We start from the raw sequence: 17,038 nt of genomic DNA on the forward strand, positions 1-17,038 counted from the left end.
AGAAGCTGTGCTTGTGTCCTATACATGGTCCTTAGACATGGTGGCCATCTATGTTCAAGTTGCTACACCAATTTTAAAACCCTTTTGACTCATTGAGGCTTTTTGAAGAAACATAAAGCAAGCTTATTTGGTTACCTGGAGCAGCAAAGTCTGTTGTAGCCACTTGAATCACCCCACTAGGCACTCAGCAGAGAGATGCATAGGAAGACACCTTTCTAGAGTCTCCCTGCTTTGACCTTAAAGTTTATCTATCACTTAATAGCTCTTCAGCTAATGTATCTGGCTTTAGTAACTTTAACATTCTCTATGCTCAAAGCAACTCTACAGAGTTTTCATGGACAAATTCCCAAGCTGTGCTGAAATCAATCCCAGGTCTATACTGCTTTAACAGGACCTCCAAGGAGGCAAAAGCTGGCATAACTGAGAGGAGACTCAAGTCGAGAGATTCTAACACCTGTATTTGTATGATGCCACCAGAAGAAAGGATTCACTTGCTGGTTTTGAACACATCAACATTGCAGTTAGCCTGTTTCAGAGAATACACACTCATGCTGAGGAACCCACAAATTAGCATCGTCAACAAACCCTTGAGAAGTTAACAAGGATTTACTGCAAACAATTTCGCTAACAGGTGCTTTGTGGCGATATAAAACTCTACTTCTTTGCAGAAATAATTATAAACTTCTTTTGCTTAATCCCTAGAAGGCAGACCTTAACTGTGTAATCTAAAGAAACAATCAAAGTGAAATTAAACAAAATTAGCACTAGATGCCTGGAGCACAGTTCACTCAGGATTTAGATGACCTAAATCACAGATGGATTATTTTTCCTTCTAGTTGCGAGAATGATTTAAACTTTTGCTGACCTTCTGTGGTTAATTCAGACATTTTTGTCAAGTTTTCACCACAGTCCTCTAATTCAGTGAGCATAACAACTCCTCTTTCTGAATGAAACAAAACTTCTGCCCTAGGAAAACTGTAGGATAGTAACCACAGATACACTGTGGTGTGTAAAATTAAGATAGGCACCTATTTACCCAACTAGTGATAAATTACTCTTCTTTGTATCCTCCCGCCAAACTTGCCACTCCAGCTACTAATCAAAGGGTTTATCCAGGAATACTCCTTTCATTTTTGCTTTAGTTCATAACAATGTCAGACAGCTGTGCGTATAGGCAAGGGGTGATATAACTTTCTTAAAAAAAAATTAAAATGAAAACAATCACTTGCATTGTTACATACACATCAGTGTGTAAGCTCTTCTGCTTGCCTGTGGTACTGACACAAAAACCAGCTGTCAGTCGGTATTGCTAACATTGCTTTATGGAAAACAAAAGAAGCTTTAAGATAGATAAAACTCTTCCTGGAGTAACACAGTATGGTATCTTTACATGGTTCACTCTCTCCAACTGCAGTTATGCTGCTCCTCTGATAAAGGAGGATCGCTGTCTGAACATTTATCAGAGACCTTTCTGTAAAGCCTTCATGATTTCAGCAAGAAAACATTAAGTTTCTTCTTGGCAAACAAGCACAAACCTTTGGAAAGCTCCCGCAGTACAAACACAAACGCCCATCATCAAGTTGTTTGGGGCAGACAAGTTGCGCTACGTGTTTCAACAGTGCTGAAGCAAGCTGTAAAGGAAACTTAGACTTTATGCTTCAAATTACTGTCACAGCATCAAGGAGGCTTGTTTAAAATTTAGTCTGCACTTTGCATTATAACGTACATATCTTTTCTTAACAGAGATCTTAAAATGAGCATGATCGGAGTAACGGAGAGGAGATTCAAGAAGTAATTAAGCGAGTGTCAGAGGAAGGGCTTGTGCTTTCCAAACAGCTGGAGTAAGCCTCCTGAGCAACTCACTCCAAACCTGACCCTTGCCTTGCCATGCCGCAGTTCGTTTTGAGAGCTGGCAACAGGGCTGCTGCTCACAACCGTCCCCTCTCCCTACTTACAGTTCGGTGGTGTTGGTGGGGATGTCCCGGGGAACCTGGACCACCTTGCTCTCCTGACAAATGAAGACCCTGCCCATGCAGTGACAGGTGTGGTGCGGGCATCCCGAGCTGCCCGCCAGGAACATCAGCAAACACGCAAAGACCAGAGACATCTCTGTCTTCACATCTGTGCCTGTCTCCTTCATGTCCAAGGGAGAAATGCAGAGACCTCCTAGCCCGACTCCCTGAATGGAAGATCCGCCCCATGGGCTGGGATGAACCACGTGGCTTTTTAGGGGATGAATTCTCAGCAAGATGCTGTTCATGGCCTCAAGATCCTTTATGATCTTAGAGTAGGGATGGAGATGAGCAATGCTGATTTTCCATGACATAAATATTTTATATTTAAAGTGGTGTTGAAATCACCAGCCTCAGCTTAAGTAGCCAGGGCACTTTTGACACACTGGGTTTCTGCACCAGAAAAAGGTCCTTTGTTTTCAGCTGTGTTATTTTGTATGCTTTGCTTGGTGAGACCAAGGGACAGCAAAGCATTTTCAGTTTCTACAGCCCAGGCACTTTTGTCCCTGAAGGAGAAACACCATTTATGCTCCCCTTCATGGATCCAGGAGCCCTTGCTTTTGTGTTGCTTGTAGGCAAAGGAAATATATTATTTTTTATAGGGTATATAATCTATTTGATAGGTTAAAAGCTATGCACTCCTAAAGCCAGGGCTAAATAACACACCTTTATTTTCAAATGTAATTATTCTTCATGGACTTTATAATTCATCTCTTTTCCTTGGCACCTTTATAGGAATCCAAACAGGAGAAAATGCCACGTATCCAATGATCCCTGATCCCTAGGGACTTGTAAGATAATTTTGTCATCTAGAAAAAAAACCCAGAAATAAACAGAATGGCTATTTGTGGCACAATGGGAGGAAAACAGCATCAAGAATATAATCATAAGGCCTGGACATTGAATCTTCTTTGTTTTGTTCACCTTTTGACTGTGCTAAAATATCTTTCTTTTTACAGATATTAATTCTTGGGAATGGGACTCTTGAGGAAGAGACTCTTAGTCATGCTGCAGCAGGCTCTTATCTGGAACCAGGGCTTGTCCACAAGACAGGTAAAATGAGAATTTTGGGATACAAAGTGATTATTTTTTCTTTCTCCTTTTAAACTGCAAATAGGTGTTTCAGACACACAGAGCTTTTAAGTCACATGTATTTTAAGTGAGTACTGGACCTGGATTGCCATGGGTAATTTTGCTGAACTTAACTCGTATCCAATCCTTCACGTGGCTCAGAAGGGTTTTAATTTTGTTAAAAGTAGTTGTTAGTGGTTTTTTTTTTTATTTTTTTTTTTAATTTTGCCATAATAAAAAAGCATATGAGAATGTAATGAGACACACAACAGCATCTTTTCTCTGAAGTTTGCTGGCTGAAAGATTCTACCGTTCTCACCTTTAAAATAAGCATAAAAATGGTGACGTTTCTGAAAAGAACTTATTAGGATTTTCAAAACGAAGTCAAATGATTCTTTAAGTTTCCTGAAGAGTTACCCTAGTTTTGACAAATCTCACCAAATATTTGTTATTTTTCCTCACTCACATAAACCTACTCAAGATGAGAACAGTGATATTTATTTACGTTAAAAAGGTAAAGAAAAATCATGACAGTCTCATCCTAACAAAGACAGGCTTATAATGAATGGTAAGAGTATTTATTTAGCTATATGCATAAAACAGAGTCTGTTTTGCTAAGGTGTTGAATGAGTTTTATATATACTATTTCCTTTGAAATACCTTAGACCTACAAAATCTTCTGAATTCCACCTTTGCTTTTCTTCATACTCAATAGGACAAAAACTGCAGAAGTCCTATGGTCAAAGAAATTCCCACATAGTAAAAAATTGCTATAGTCTACTGCACGTTGGACTAACTATATACTTCAGGATTTAAACAAATGCTGGGAAGACAACTCATTCGAGGCTTTTCCCATTTTGTCTTTTCAATAGCAAGTCTCTACTTTCTACAGCTGTAACTGAAGTAGGCTGAACCCCCCTCCCCCCAAAGCATAAGGTAAAGCCTGAGGGATATGCAGGGCACTATAACATTTGGTTACAAATGCTCGTAATCCATATCTCTTCATCCTGAAATGCATCAATGTAAATTGTTATGTTATATTGATCAAATGGATATTAATAATTATGACATAGTTTAAAAAGTGGTAACATTTTCTGAATGTCAAAATAATTTTCTCTGATATGAAGACATTTCAACTTTATTAACTTTGAGTTCCATATATCAAACTACAAACAGTAGTACTAACAGTTCTCCTATACACAAAAGTCTGGAGGTTAAAAAATATCACTAGGGCTACCAGAGGTCTTTCCAATTATTAGTGGCTTTCAAGCCTATGCCAAGTATGCATTATTTTAACAACTAGTAAAACAGATGTTTCAAAACATCAGGTCAGACTCATGAGCAAATCATGAGCATAATGAAGAAAGTCTGAAGGGAGGTTAACTCCTTCCTGGTTTTGTTTGGTGAGGCGATTTTAGCAGTACAGTACACATTTTTCTGCTTTCAGTTACAATAATTAATAGTGAGATGCTGGTTCTTGAGTAGTAGTAAAAAACAACAAATACTTTTAAAAACCAAATCCCAAGATTCTCTTGAAATACTGTAGAGATAATATTTCTTGGGAAATATCCAGCTAAATCCATTCAATTAAAAAAATCAGAATAGTATTCCAAATACAACTGACATTTCATTCATAATAGAGCAAACACTAATTCAAGACCACACTAAAACTATCTCAGGATAAATGGAGATTCAAAAGGATTTTCAAGTTCTTTTGTGTATGTGATCTGAGGTCTTGAAGAATAGACTCTGGTGTTTATTAATTTTGTGAAATGTGAATTTTTCTCCTGATTTCTGTTCACGACTGCCAAGTGACACACAGCCACATCACTACAGTACCCTGGATGGATTAATCGACTGATGATCTTGTCTTAACAGCTGTGTTATAAGTTCAACAGTCTCCTCTCGGGAAGAAAATATATGTAAAGGAAGGGAAAAAATGCCAAGATAACTCCTGGTCTCTTTATGGGAGGTTGCACTCACACGCCCTTCTTGAGGACCAGGTCAGAGCTACTATCATGCTTGAAAACCCAGAGGACCTGTTGCAGGGGATCTGTGAGACCTACTTAAAGCTAGTCATAAATCTGCCTCACAGGTTGCCCCTGCCATCACAGGGTTTCATACTATTCCTCAGTAGCTTGTTCAAAGCAACACAGGAGGTAAACTTATGCCTCCATAGACCTGCACCAGATACATGCTCTGCCACCTTCAGAGCATCATGTGCTAGGAGTAAGGACCTATCTTGTGCAGATGGCTGACTGTGATGCACTGTCATGGACATGCATACTGTTGAAAGTATAAATGCAGAGATAATGGTGCTTTCAGATATTTATAAGTGCCTTATCTTATCTTTGCATCCCTTTGCAAAAGCACTATGTTCCAGCTGGCAAATTGGTCTTGAGAGTGTTAACTGTTTTCCTGAGTAAGGAAACAGAAATTTCCCCAAATTGAAGCACTGCAGCAGCAGACATGCAATTAAGTGAATTATGACAGAAACTCAACAATTATATTATAGATTGTGTAACTCAGTGACTTCTGGGATAGACAACTAATTCGAGGTTATGTGTTCACCGAGGGATCTTTTTTAAGATAATAGTAAAGGAGTCTGGTTGATAGAACTGGTCTCTTATATAAGCAGTGGTCTAATTCTGTGAGCATTGAGTCAGAGGAACTGAGGTGTTCTGCAGATCCCATTCTCTGACCAAGCAGCAGTACCTGTCATGGGCCACACCGTCATTTGGATTTCTGGGGAAACAGTGGGAATGAAGCACCCCAGCTCTCTGCCTCTTGCCCCCATTAAACTTGCTCCAAATATACTGTAATGATTAATCCTTCCACCATGGTGCAGACCTGGTTGGCTCAGCATCTAAATCCGGCTGTTGGAGCTGTGGGAACAGCTCTTTTCTGCAAGACAGGAAGCTTAACAGGTGTTGGAGTGTATCAACCCACAGGCAAGCAAGTTTGCAGCAGTTTTTTGCTTGTGTTTGTCTCCTTTGAAGAAAACATGACAGCTAATTAAATAAATAGTTTCTGCTGAGGTTTCTCAGGCTCAGAATAATGTTTAATTACTGAATGCCACTGTAAGACTGGCTTTTCTTAACCAAAAGGGTTCTATAAAAATCTGTAGACAAATAAATTGACTTTATCCACACATGACATACAAACCACATCCAAAATATTTATCCTTCTAAGAGTGGAGATTTCTCTCTCTGTTGGTGATATCCAGCACATAGGTTTTTCCTAGGACTTTACAGGCAACAATAGCATCTATTGTCCTACCATGCTATGATCAGAAAATGGTGTTTTCTTTTCCAGAAAAGCTTGCAGTGTGAGACATAACAGATAGATGCCTAAGAGGAAATTAATGAGGGAGTTTGACACATCATTGATTCACTGTTTATGAATGACCAACTTGGGTTTTAAAACACCACAGCATTAATGCCAACAGAGCATCTACCTGACAAAAATAGAGTGTTTTAGGCTTCTTTCCAGAAATAGTCTTTATTTCTGAACAGATTTTTTTTTTTCCAGCTTCATCATTTTCCATGAACAGGGATTATTTTTAAATTCATTTGAATGGCCAGACTTTATGTGTGCCTTCACTGTTGAGAACAGAAAACATTAAACCAGCCTAATAAAAGCAGTGGCTTATTGCTATCTCAGTTCTTTTAGCCAACTGCTCACATGAAACCTTAACTCTAAAAAAGTGAAATGGCGAAAGTAAATTAGCCACCAGAGGGAGCGCACTCACTCGAGAAACACGCTGTTATATAAGGAAAGGTTTAAACATTGTGTGGAATTACACTCATGCAGATTTCCTGTGACTGATTTTTGACTTCAAAACTTGGCTGTGGTTAGTCTCTGTATTAAATAGCACCTCTACAGACCTCAGAGCAGCACGCTGCACAGCATTATGTTGAATGCAGCAATAGCTGACCAGAGTGTCTCCCACTTCCCTCCTGTTATCCATCCCTCCTCCTTTAAACCTTATTAACATCTGCAGAAGGACACTGCACAGCATGGAAGGGCCTCGGACCCTTCTAAAATTTTTGCTGACTCTTCTCAGCTGTGAGCATCTGCTTGTGTTACAATCTGGAGGAGCAGGGGAGTTATGACTTTCTTTATTTCACTCTGCCCCAGTGCTTTTGCGGCTTTGATGGCTGACAAGCTCCCACTCAGGCCTTTATCTACATGATTTTTCAGAGGCAGTCTGAGGATACAAGCACCTCATGTATTTTAGGACCACAGATGTATGCAAGAGGAAACACTGAGAATAGTCCTTGCCGCCCCATCTAGTTCTGCTCCTCAGGTTCAGGTCTGTTCATCCCCTGTTGATAATAAAAGACGCAGCCCATCTGCTAGGTTTCTATCACACGTCTGTAAAAGCACAGTTATAGAAGTACTTTTTCTTTGCACTGTCCGCGAGTGGGCTTGACTAGACCAAAATAATGCACAAGAGACACTGAAGCCTGCCTAGAATCTCATTTTGCTTCATACATTCTTCCCCAGCGCTTTGCCCAGACAGCAAATCATATCTGAAGGCCAGAAAAGCCTTGCCTCACTGTAGTGTTCAGTAGACCCCTGCCTATGGACAACAATAACCATCCACTAGTCATTTTAACACCAGCAGAGCAATAGTTAAAATGGGAAGACATCAGAACACTTGTGTATGCAAATCACATTAAAAACCCACAAGAATTAAGAATCTGATTTCCAGTTTCCAGGGAGCCTAGACACACTGGAAGAACGGTCTGATGAGAGCCTCATGAAATCCAACAGTGACAAATACAAAGCCCCTCTCAAAGGAGGAGGAACCCCTTGCAGTGATACAAGGCTGTGCACTGCCAGGCCAGGGAGCAGCCCTGCCAGTGAACTGAAAGAAGTGATTGTTCCCATTTACTCAGCACTTGTTAGACTACATTGACAGTAATGCACCCAGTATGGGACCCCCAACAGAAGGGGGACGTCATGTAGCTGGAGGGAGTTCAGGGAAGGCCACCAAGGTGGTCAGGGCAGGACCTCTTGCCACGTGAGATGAATCTGTGAGACCATGGCTTTTTCAGCCTAGGGAAGGCATGGCCTGGAGGGACCCAACAACACCTTTGAGGAGGTAATCAAAAGGTGGACCCAGTCTTCTCGCAGAGGTGTGGGATGGGAGAACAAGAGGAAACAGGTTGAAACAAGCTGACATTCAGACTGGCTACAAAGAGATAATTTTCACCTTGAGGACAGTCAAGAAGTGCCACAGTTTGCTTAAAGAGGTTGTGCTGTCTTCTTCCATAGAGGTTCAAAAGACCAGGTTGAATAAGCCCCTGAGCAACCAGATCTGACCTCATAGCTGACCTCACTTTGAGCAGGAAAGGGAAACAGATACCTCCCAAGGTCCCTTTTCCGCCTGAATTCTGTGATTCTACTTATGGCTCAGAAAACAAAACAAAACAACAAAAAAAAACCCCAACAACTCCCTAGAATTTTTGAAATAGAAACTGACTATTCACACTTTTCCCAAACCTATACTGTCAGTTGCTTTTGAGCATGGTTACAATATATTACTCAGATATTAGTCTTTAATCCATAAATAAAAGAGAAATTATTGTCAGCATAAAAAAATAGATTGGCAATGCTTCCTGTCCAATGCTTCCTGTTCCAAATTCATGAGTCCACCATTCAGGAAGCTCTACTTCTTATTCACTGAAGTTCAGGAGACCACGAATACTACAATTTATCTCGAAATAAAATGAATGAAAGAAACTTTAATGATGCCTCCACAACATGTCACATCAGTAGCATCTCGTATGAAAGAAAGCAGTCTGGTAGAGAATACATGAGGAGTTTCAAGGATTGAAGTGCGGAGATGTCTGTAAAGCAAAAACTTGCTTAACCCCACTTGTACTTACAACCTGCCCATAGAAAGAGATAACGATCTGTTTTGTGGCCAGAGCAACTAAGTTTGCTGAAATTCATTCAGATTGGAGAGCATTTCAGGCATTGAAATGCGTTAAAGAGATGTGAAATGGAAATATCTTGACACCATACCACAGATCACCTAACTTTCTACTTCTACGTCTTTATTTTCAAGGTATTCTGCAATGCATAAAACTATACCTTCTATTTTCTGGACCTCATACAGCTGAGGAGAAACCATCTCTACACAAGAAAATGAAGAGCTCAGCCCTGACTGATACATGAAAGGTACTAAATATCCTTCCGGGAAATTAATTTTGTTCTGACATTTAATGAAAAAAAATTGGAGAGGTAAGAATTACAAATTAACTTTTGTTAAGGCCTCTAAAGAAGATGCAAATGACTAACTAATCCCTGTAGCAGATTGAAGAAAAAGGAGGAAAAAAAAGAAAGTATTGTGTAAGTAGTGTAGGTCATTAATACTGATAGAAGAAGGCTAAAAAAGTTGCTCAATTACTTTGCAAGAGTTACAGTGTGTTGTATACTTCTTACCTTCATGACAGGTAGGCTAAATAAGCTGCCTGAGGTGATAATTAGGAACCAGAGTCACTGAGTCTTTTTCTAACACTATACATTGAGAATTAATATTTCACCTTTGTTTTAAAGTATCCTTACAAGGGCATCCCAGGTTTTTCCTACTCTTGCTGAAGATTTTGCAGCAAATTAAAAAAAAAAAAAAATATATATTTTACTGCATTTGTTGACTGATATGAAGCTGCATTAAAACCTGAGTATTGAAGCCATATCTGACAGCTGTTTTCCTCTTCTGCTCTTCCCTGCTTTTCCTGCTGGGACACCACTGCTGCTGTGGAACAGTACTGTTTTCCACAAACAGATCCACTAAAGTTAATAAGGTTATTTATGGAACAAGGTTCTGTCAAAACTGACTAAAAATTCAGAATCTATCCCTTAGCATATAAAAATTATGAAGAATGACATATACACTTAAATGTGATCAAATGAGCATTTAAAGGAAGGCTGGGCATGTCTAAGTGTTTATGCAGCTGGAGTCCTGGCAAAATAAAAAAGGATCTGATGCCAGTTGCTTCAGGAATCTTGATTTGATGCTATAGAACTGTCCAGTGATATATTACTCCTTGGAATAGTTATTCTTTGACACTTTTTCTGCCAGGAAGCAGGTTATTTTGCATGGAAAGTGACAAAGAGAAGTCTCTGATTTTCGACCTGCCTTCAAGTGCTCCCAGCACACAGGGATCAGGTAAGCCACAGCTCTCTGCAAAAAGAGAAGTCCTGCCATTGTTCTTAAAGCAAAGAAAGAAAAGGCAGGAAGAGTAATGAAATTCTGCAGATGATGAAAAATAAGGTTCTCCATCTCTCTCAGGTACTTCATAGTCCTCACTACTGTGTTGTCAAAGCACCTTTCAATTCTAATAGCCATTTTTGTCCCCACTTACATAGCACAGAATGACCCCTAGCATAATTTTACAGATGCTGCTGGTTAAGCATCAGGAAAAATATTGATACATCTACAGACTGGTGATGTGTGCATCCATCAAGGTGCAGAGCAGAGATCCCCAGAGGCAGGTCCCGGGGAGGTTCAGTTCTGCGTAATACAAGCATGTCCCCACTGTGATGTGCCCAAGCCAGGAAGCTGTGCTTTGGGGCCTCGCACTGTTAACCCAAACACAGAACTCCTGACCTCTGCCTGGCCCACCTGCAGCCACTTCTGGCACCTGCACTTTGCTGCTCTGCACATCCGACTCTTACAGGGCAATGGAGAAGCAATGCTGCTGCCTGTGCCCTGGGCAACTCACCACAGCCTTCGGGGGATGCCTGAGGAAGGACAGAGATGCACCGAGTTTCCCCCTCACATCCCAGACAATACCTCAGTTTCCCTTTGTCTCTAAAACATCATCACAGCTGACATTTACATTCGATTTACTTGCTATTCAAAGGATTCAAACAAACTTCACAGCCACACTTGAAGTTCCAGCAGATGTATGTCTACCCAAATTGAAACCTGACAAGTGTACCAGAATATCCTGACCTGTGTATGGAAAAAAAGTGCTAACAGATTTGGGTTAGCCTGCTTACCTGCACACCCTGACAGATTGATTACATGTCTTCCACTCAGAAAGGCTCTTCTGGCTGCTGCCACCCTTACGATGGTACTGGGATATGGTTCACTGATGGGTTAGGGGAGAAAAGTGTTAGATATCCAAAAGAGATATAAATCTATTGAACACTGTAAACTCAAAGCAGAAAGAAAAGCCATATTCCACCAACATATTTCATTTTTCTTACCTCTGCTACAATTTTCCTTTCGACTCACACGATGTGGTTTAGCATGATACAATTTATCAACAAATGACACATCCTATTGTATTACATCTGTCTGAGATGAAAAAAAAAAAGTACTTTTTGGACTGAGCTGACAACAATACAGGCACAACAACCCAAACTGCCTGTGGGAGGCTGCAAGACTATTTTACCTTTCATGATCATATTTCTTTGCCTTTTTTTAGGATGGACCACAAAGGCAAAGCACAATCTGTTAAATGCTGCCAAATCAAGTGATGAAGACCAAACCTTGGCTGATTATTGCTAGCCCAGGTGAAGTTCAAAGTGTCTGGAGACCAAAGTTCTCACAGGTGAGGTTTTGTACTCTGTCTCTTAAAAAGTATCTACATGGTATTTTACAAGCCTGTTCTGCATGTGTTCCAAACTGAGCAGTTGTCTCATTAGGACTCATTAGTTCTAACCAGTCTTACTCACATAACTCGTGATTAGCCTGGCATGTGTGTAGTGTGACATTGCCCCTCCTGGCAAAATAATGTGTGTTGTTCCCCTGGAGGAAGAGAGTCGAGTTGCCAGCCCTCAGGGAGATCACTGTTGCTTGTCTTAATACAAAGTAAAAGAAAATTATATTGCACCCTCCCAAACCACAGCAGCTTTGTGAAGTAGAAAGAAGGCTCTGAACCGCATATGGATGCCCTCTTACAGAATGCAGGAAGGATGAAAATTTCCTCATAGATTACCCACCTCAGCATAATCTGTTAAACCTGGGCTTGCAGTGCTGTCCTAAGGAGCCAGTTACGTTCACCACTCTGCATGAGCAAAGCAGTTTCTGTCTGCTCAAAATGTAGGGTTACTGTTGGAATCAATTTAAGCCGTCCGTCCCTTCCATGCATGACAGTATAACCATAAGGGTCAGTAAAGATTCATTCCCAAAGTGTGCTGACATTCACCAAATTCTCCAGGTTTTCTATTTTTGTGCTATCTCTCACAGCCCCTTTAAACTTTTCATTGTCTATGCAAAACCATGAAACAAACTTGATTCCAACAACGGATCCATTGAGTTAATATAGACACATTATTTATTCTAGCTGAAGATGAATGTGACAATAGAAGTGGAGAAATACCAATAAGATATAGCTAATATTGTGGAATATGAAGGAATATAAGTGAGAAGGAGCCAGGCCATATTTCCCTTGACTTCAGTACAGCTATGCCAGAGCACTGCTGCTGCAGATTTGGCCTGCAACAGTCTGGATAAACAGCTAAGCCTCTGGATCAGACATCGAATAGGCAACAAATCTTAGAGAATGGTGATATGGATATGCTGCTTGGCTCTAATATAATCAGCTTTTATGGAGAGCTTTCCATTGCTTGCTCTTATGGCCTAATTGCAAGGCATTATCTGGCCAAACAGTGGATGAAAGTAGCACGTAATAATGATTGCCTGCAAGAACCTCAGATAGTGCAGCACATAAGATGAGGAGTTATTCTTACCTCACTTATTACCCAGGAGCTGATTCAAGGAGTAGTTACAGTTGAGCCATTAAGCCACTGGTCACCCTAATATATCTCAATTCAAATTCATTATAGGAGTGATTTTACCAAATGCTAGCAGTGATACTGAACTGTGGGAAGAGGATTGAATTTTGAATAAAGAAGAAAATGAGTAAAAAAGGTTCTCTTGGGGAAAAGAACTCTTTAAGAAACTGAAATCTTTAGCCTCTGCATGGTTGTGATGCAACCCTACCATACTGTTATAACAGGAGGAAAAGCCTATGCCTAAAGAAAAAGGAACAATAACAATCTAAGTACCCGAGGGACTATAAAGGTGTACAAATTTTGGGGGGGGAACAGAAACCCAGCCCAAATGCATCCTTCAGACAGGATACTTGGACAGTTCTAAAGCTAGCACCAGCTGACAAAGCAAAAAGTCATCCAACTTCTGGGCAAAAAAGCATGCCAGCTCCAGCAGGAAAAAGTTCTCAAGGCTGATCATGGCCAATATTCACACGTTCACATCCTACTACAAACTCTGGCTTTCATCACTGACAGTCCACAGCTGTCATAGGGAGCATTCTCCAACATGCGTAGGAGAAGGTGACGTTTCTGCCATATATGAAGGTGACAGCACCAAATTTAAGCATTGCATCTGTTTCATCTCTTTTCTTATTTTTTTTCCAACTGGTCTGTCAGAGGGCAATGTGGTACCTTTCTACCAGAAGGGCAACGCCACTGTTTGCTCCTTCTTAGTCTTCAGATCCCATGATGAGACTAGAGTGCCAAATTCATTAAAAAACCACAAACATTTATCAGATACAAAACTCTGAATCCATGCCATTTGGCAAAAATCTTGAATCAATAGATCCTCCAGTCCCAACTGTACTTGGCTACTCAGCTCAGCCTAATTCTGAAGCCAGAAGCAACCTTTAAACGGAACCGACTCTGGTACAGCATGGGATAGGGGTAGGCCAGATATCGAGAAAGGTTCAGCATTCAGCTTTTCTTCTATCTAGTTTTAAATGCTTCTTTCCAGGAAGAGGATGAGGAGAGGCTTGTAGAGGATGATTAGCTTCAGAAACATGGTTAGAAAAGGCAGAGAATGAAATAATCACACTGTGCCACATCCATGGACCCTTTTAGACAAGGATATCCCTTTGGAAGCATATCTGTCACTGACTGCCCTACGAGGCTAGTGAGAGTGACTGCTCTGTGCTTAGAGGAATCAGAGACACAGTGTGGGCAGAAAATACAAGTGCACCGGTTAACCTGAGCTCCTGATAAGTGGTAGTCTCTTGCAAAAACTAAAAGGTCACCCAGGAAGTCTATGAGAACTCCTAAGTCAAGTAGTTCAGTTACTAATGGCAATATGTAACCATATTAACCACTTAAAACACCCTCCAATCTAAAGAATGGGTGTCATATCAGGCCTTAAAAAAAGGTCCCAGGGAGACCTGGGGAATCAGAGGCCTGTGATCGTGATGACAACACTGAACAAACTAACATACAGAAACAGAGGCAGCTACAGAGTATGGGGAAATGTTAGGCTTGTAAGGAACTGCAAAGGGAAATCCTGCCTTATGGATCCTCACAGCAAGGAAAGATCTAGTTGATACAATCTATTTGTATTTCCAAAAGGCTTTTGATAAAGTCCTTCATCAAAGAATAAAAGGAAGCCAAATTGCTGTGGGAGAAATGGGACAATTCTGACCTGGACAAAAAACTAGCTAGGACACAGGAACCAAAGTGAAGAGGCTGGTAAAAACAAACAAACAAACGGATTTAAAAGAAATCTACAAATCTGCAAAATAAGGAGTGGCATGAAGGTGATGCAGTGATGCATGGTAATAAAATTTTTACCATATATTTTGTTCCAAGAACTACGGGACATCAAATGAAGCCGAAGCTAAACCAGAAGAGCAATAGATAGCAGACCTGTGTAATTCCTTCTTAAAGCATATTGTAGGTGCAAGAGTAGACACTGATTCAAGGAAAGACTGGATGACTGTTTGGAAGAGAGATGATTTATGGTTGCTAAACAGACAAGCAACAGGAGACTTAGGGAATCCCCAGAGCTCTAGAAAGTTGGAGGCTGAGAGAATATTGGGGGAAAGTATGACATGAGTTTGCCTACTCTTCTAATTCTTAAGTGTCCATTTATGATCTCTCCAGGAGACAGAACAGCAGACCTTTGTTGTGATCATTGTGACCGTTTCAGACATGGGAAACCCTACAATGGCCAATCCTGACTTAAAAAGAATTAGGTTTTTACAACAGCCAAGGACCTTCTACCACATAAATTGGAATATTTTACGTTAATCTCCTAAGTTTTCTCCCTGACATACTCACTATCCTATAGAGAAGTCATAACACTGGAATATGTTGGTACTGGTAACCCTAGGAATGGGAAAAACTTTCTAGTAGTTACCTCTTGAGTCATAGATGCCTACTGTCTCCAGATTCACATAAACACAGTGGTTCATTGCTAAGAGGTGAAATCACTGCTTGTCAAGTACATATCTAATTTTATGTGTATTGAAATGACAACTCATCCTTAAACTTGGATACTTGCTTGACAACATTCCTTGGTTAGGGGCTTCCACTGGCAAGGGGGAGCTTCCTCTGTTTTGAAGAAATGAATCAAAATGGTTTTTTCCCTTCTCCTTTGTTAAGCTCATCTACTTCTGAGTGTCTAAAACTGAAGGACCACCTCTGGTCTCTTGGTGCACTGGGTAAACAATAGAAGAAAGATGTTTGTCTGATTTTTCACTTCAAGTTTGCTTGTAGAAAAAGGAAGCTAGACTACCTGAATTAAAATGTGGAACAACCACAGCCCTGCCTTAAGCATTATTACTAGCAAATTGTCACCGGCATAGAAATCATCAGAGCAAACTTAATCTATGAAACATATCATTATATTTGTCCCCTGCTCTAGGTTCTTTTACAGAAACACAATGCCATAGAACATGTCATGGTCTTTTGATGGCTTCACTTTTCAGACTGGTATAGAAATGAATTTCACATTTCTGTTCAGTGAAATATTGAGATAAAATGCAAAAAAGATATGCTTTTTTTTTTTTTTTTTTTTTTTTTTTCAGAACTAGTTTGTCTTAAAAGCAGGATGTGGTTGTGAAAAAGAGAGATATATTTTTAGGAACTGTAGAGTTTCCTGAAAGAAAAAGGCATAGCAAGTAGAATGACTAGAGGCAAATGCCTCAATCCAGTACTTCTGATGTATTTTAACTTCATGCTTTTTATCCTTTGATAATGATTCACTGAATTTTAGTAGTTCTGCAAAATAACAAACTGATAGCAATCTGTATAGAAACACTATGTGCACTATGTGAACTTCTGCATTTTCCTACAGAGCTCTGCATCTGACTCAGTCCTGCTGTGTTAGGGACCAACTACTGTGCTTGACTATGGAATTTTTTCATTAATATTTACCCTGCTTTTTGTTTTGTTTTGTTTTGTTGTAGCCTAATTTATTTTGTAAATAAATGCTGATGGTATTTTTCATATGTGGCACTCCTTGCCATTGTGTGTCTAACAACTGTATGAGCAAAACAGTGTCTGTCCACAGTCTCTGGGAAACTCTGTAAAAGCAAGCGTGCACATAAAATCCTACCCTTTCTAGGGGTCCTGCAGCTTCTAGAAGACTCTCTTAACTTTGATATATCAAGCTCTTACCAATGAGGTGGTTTTACTCCCTAAGGCCAAGGTACTCAAATCTTGCCACTGGAAATAAAAAGTTTCAGTTCAGTGCAGCTGTACAACCTCCTAAGTGTACTGCATTAAATTATTTTGCATAGGCCTACACTTATTTTTCCTAGGGCTGTAATGCCCGCTGCCACAAGCTGGCTCACATTAAAGCATGCTAGACACCACAACCAATGTCACTGCTGGTGGGAGACATCAGCAAAAAGCTGATGCAGGCCACATAGTACATCCTTTGCTGAACATGTCTTGTCATTTTCAACTATGTTTTATGACCCTGTAAGGAGACAGGACTTGAAGAGACCTTTGGAGGGAGGAGAGACGTCTTCCCTGGCGATGATCTGGGTACGTTCCAGGAGAGAAAGCTGCAACCATGCATGGTCTGGCAGGAGCAGCAGCAGGAAAGCAGCACGGCCTCAGGCAGGAGGCCTGCAGCACACACATGGGGTGGGCAGAACTTGCTGCCGTTTATAAAGTAACAGAAACCAAGCCTAGAAAAACAGATCAATATGTAAGGG

At 40.4% G+C, this 17,038-nt stretch overlaps 1 protein-coding gene across 3 annotated transcripts in view; it reads right to left on the reverse strand.

Moving 5' to 3' along the window:
- The window catches only part of FSHR (follicle stimulating hormone receptor), an 86,510-nt gene extending 84,296 nt beyond the window's left edge, over positions 1-2,214 (reverse strand). The window contains exon 1 of one of the 3 annotated variants that reach the window (XM_065058770.1): positions 1,956-2,214. In XM_065058770.1, coding sequence (XP_064914842.1) covers positions 1,956-2,140 — 185 coding nt within the window. In that variant the 5' untranslated portion in view covers positions 2,141-2,214. The remainder of the gene's footprint in view (positions 1-1,955) is intronic. The other 2 variants (XM_065058769.1, XM_065058768.1) reach the window with 2 other exon arrangements.
- Positions 2,215-17,038: the final 14,824 nt, after the last annotated feature.

The sequence above is a fragment of the Columba livia genome, chromosome 3 (assembly GCF_036013475.1).
Source record: "Columba livia isolate bColLiv1 breed racing homer chromosome 3, bColLiv1.pat.W.v2, whole genome shotgun sequence".
Taxonomy (NCBI): domain Eukaryota; kingdom Metazoa; phylum Chordata; class Aves; order Columbiformes; family Columbidae; genus Columba; species Columba livia.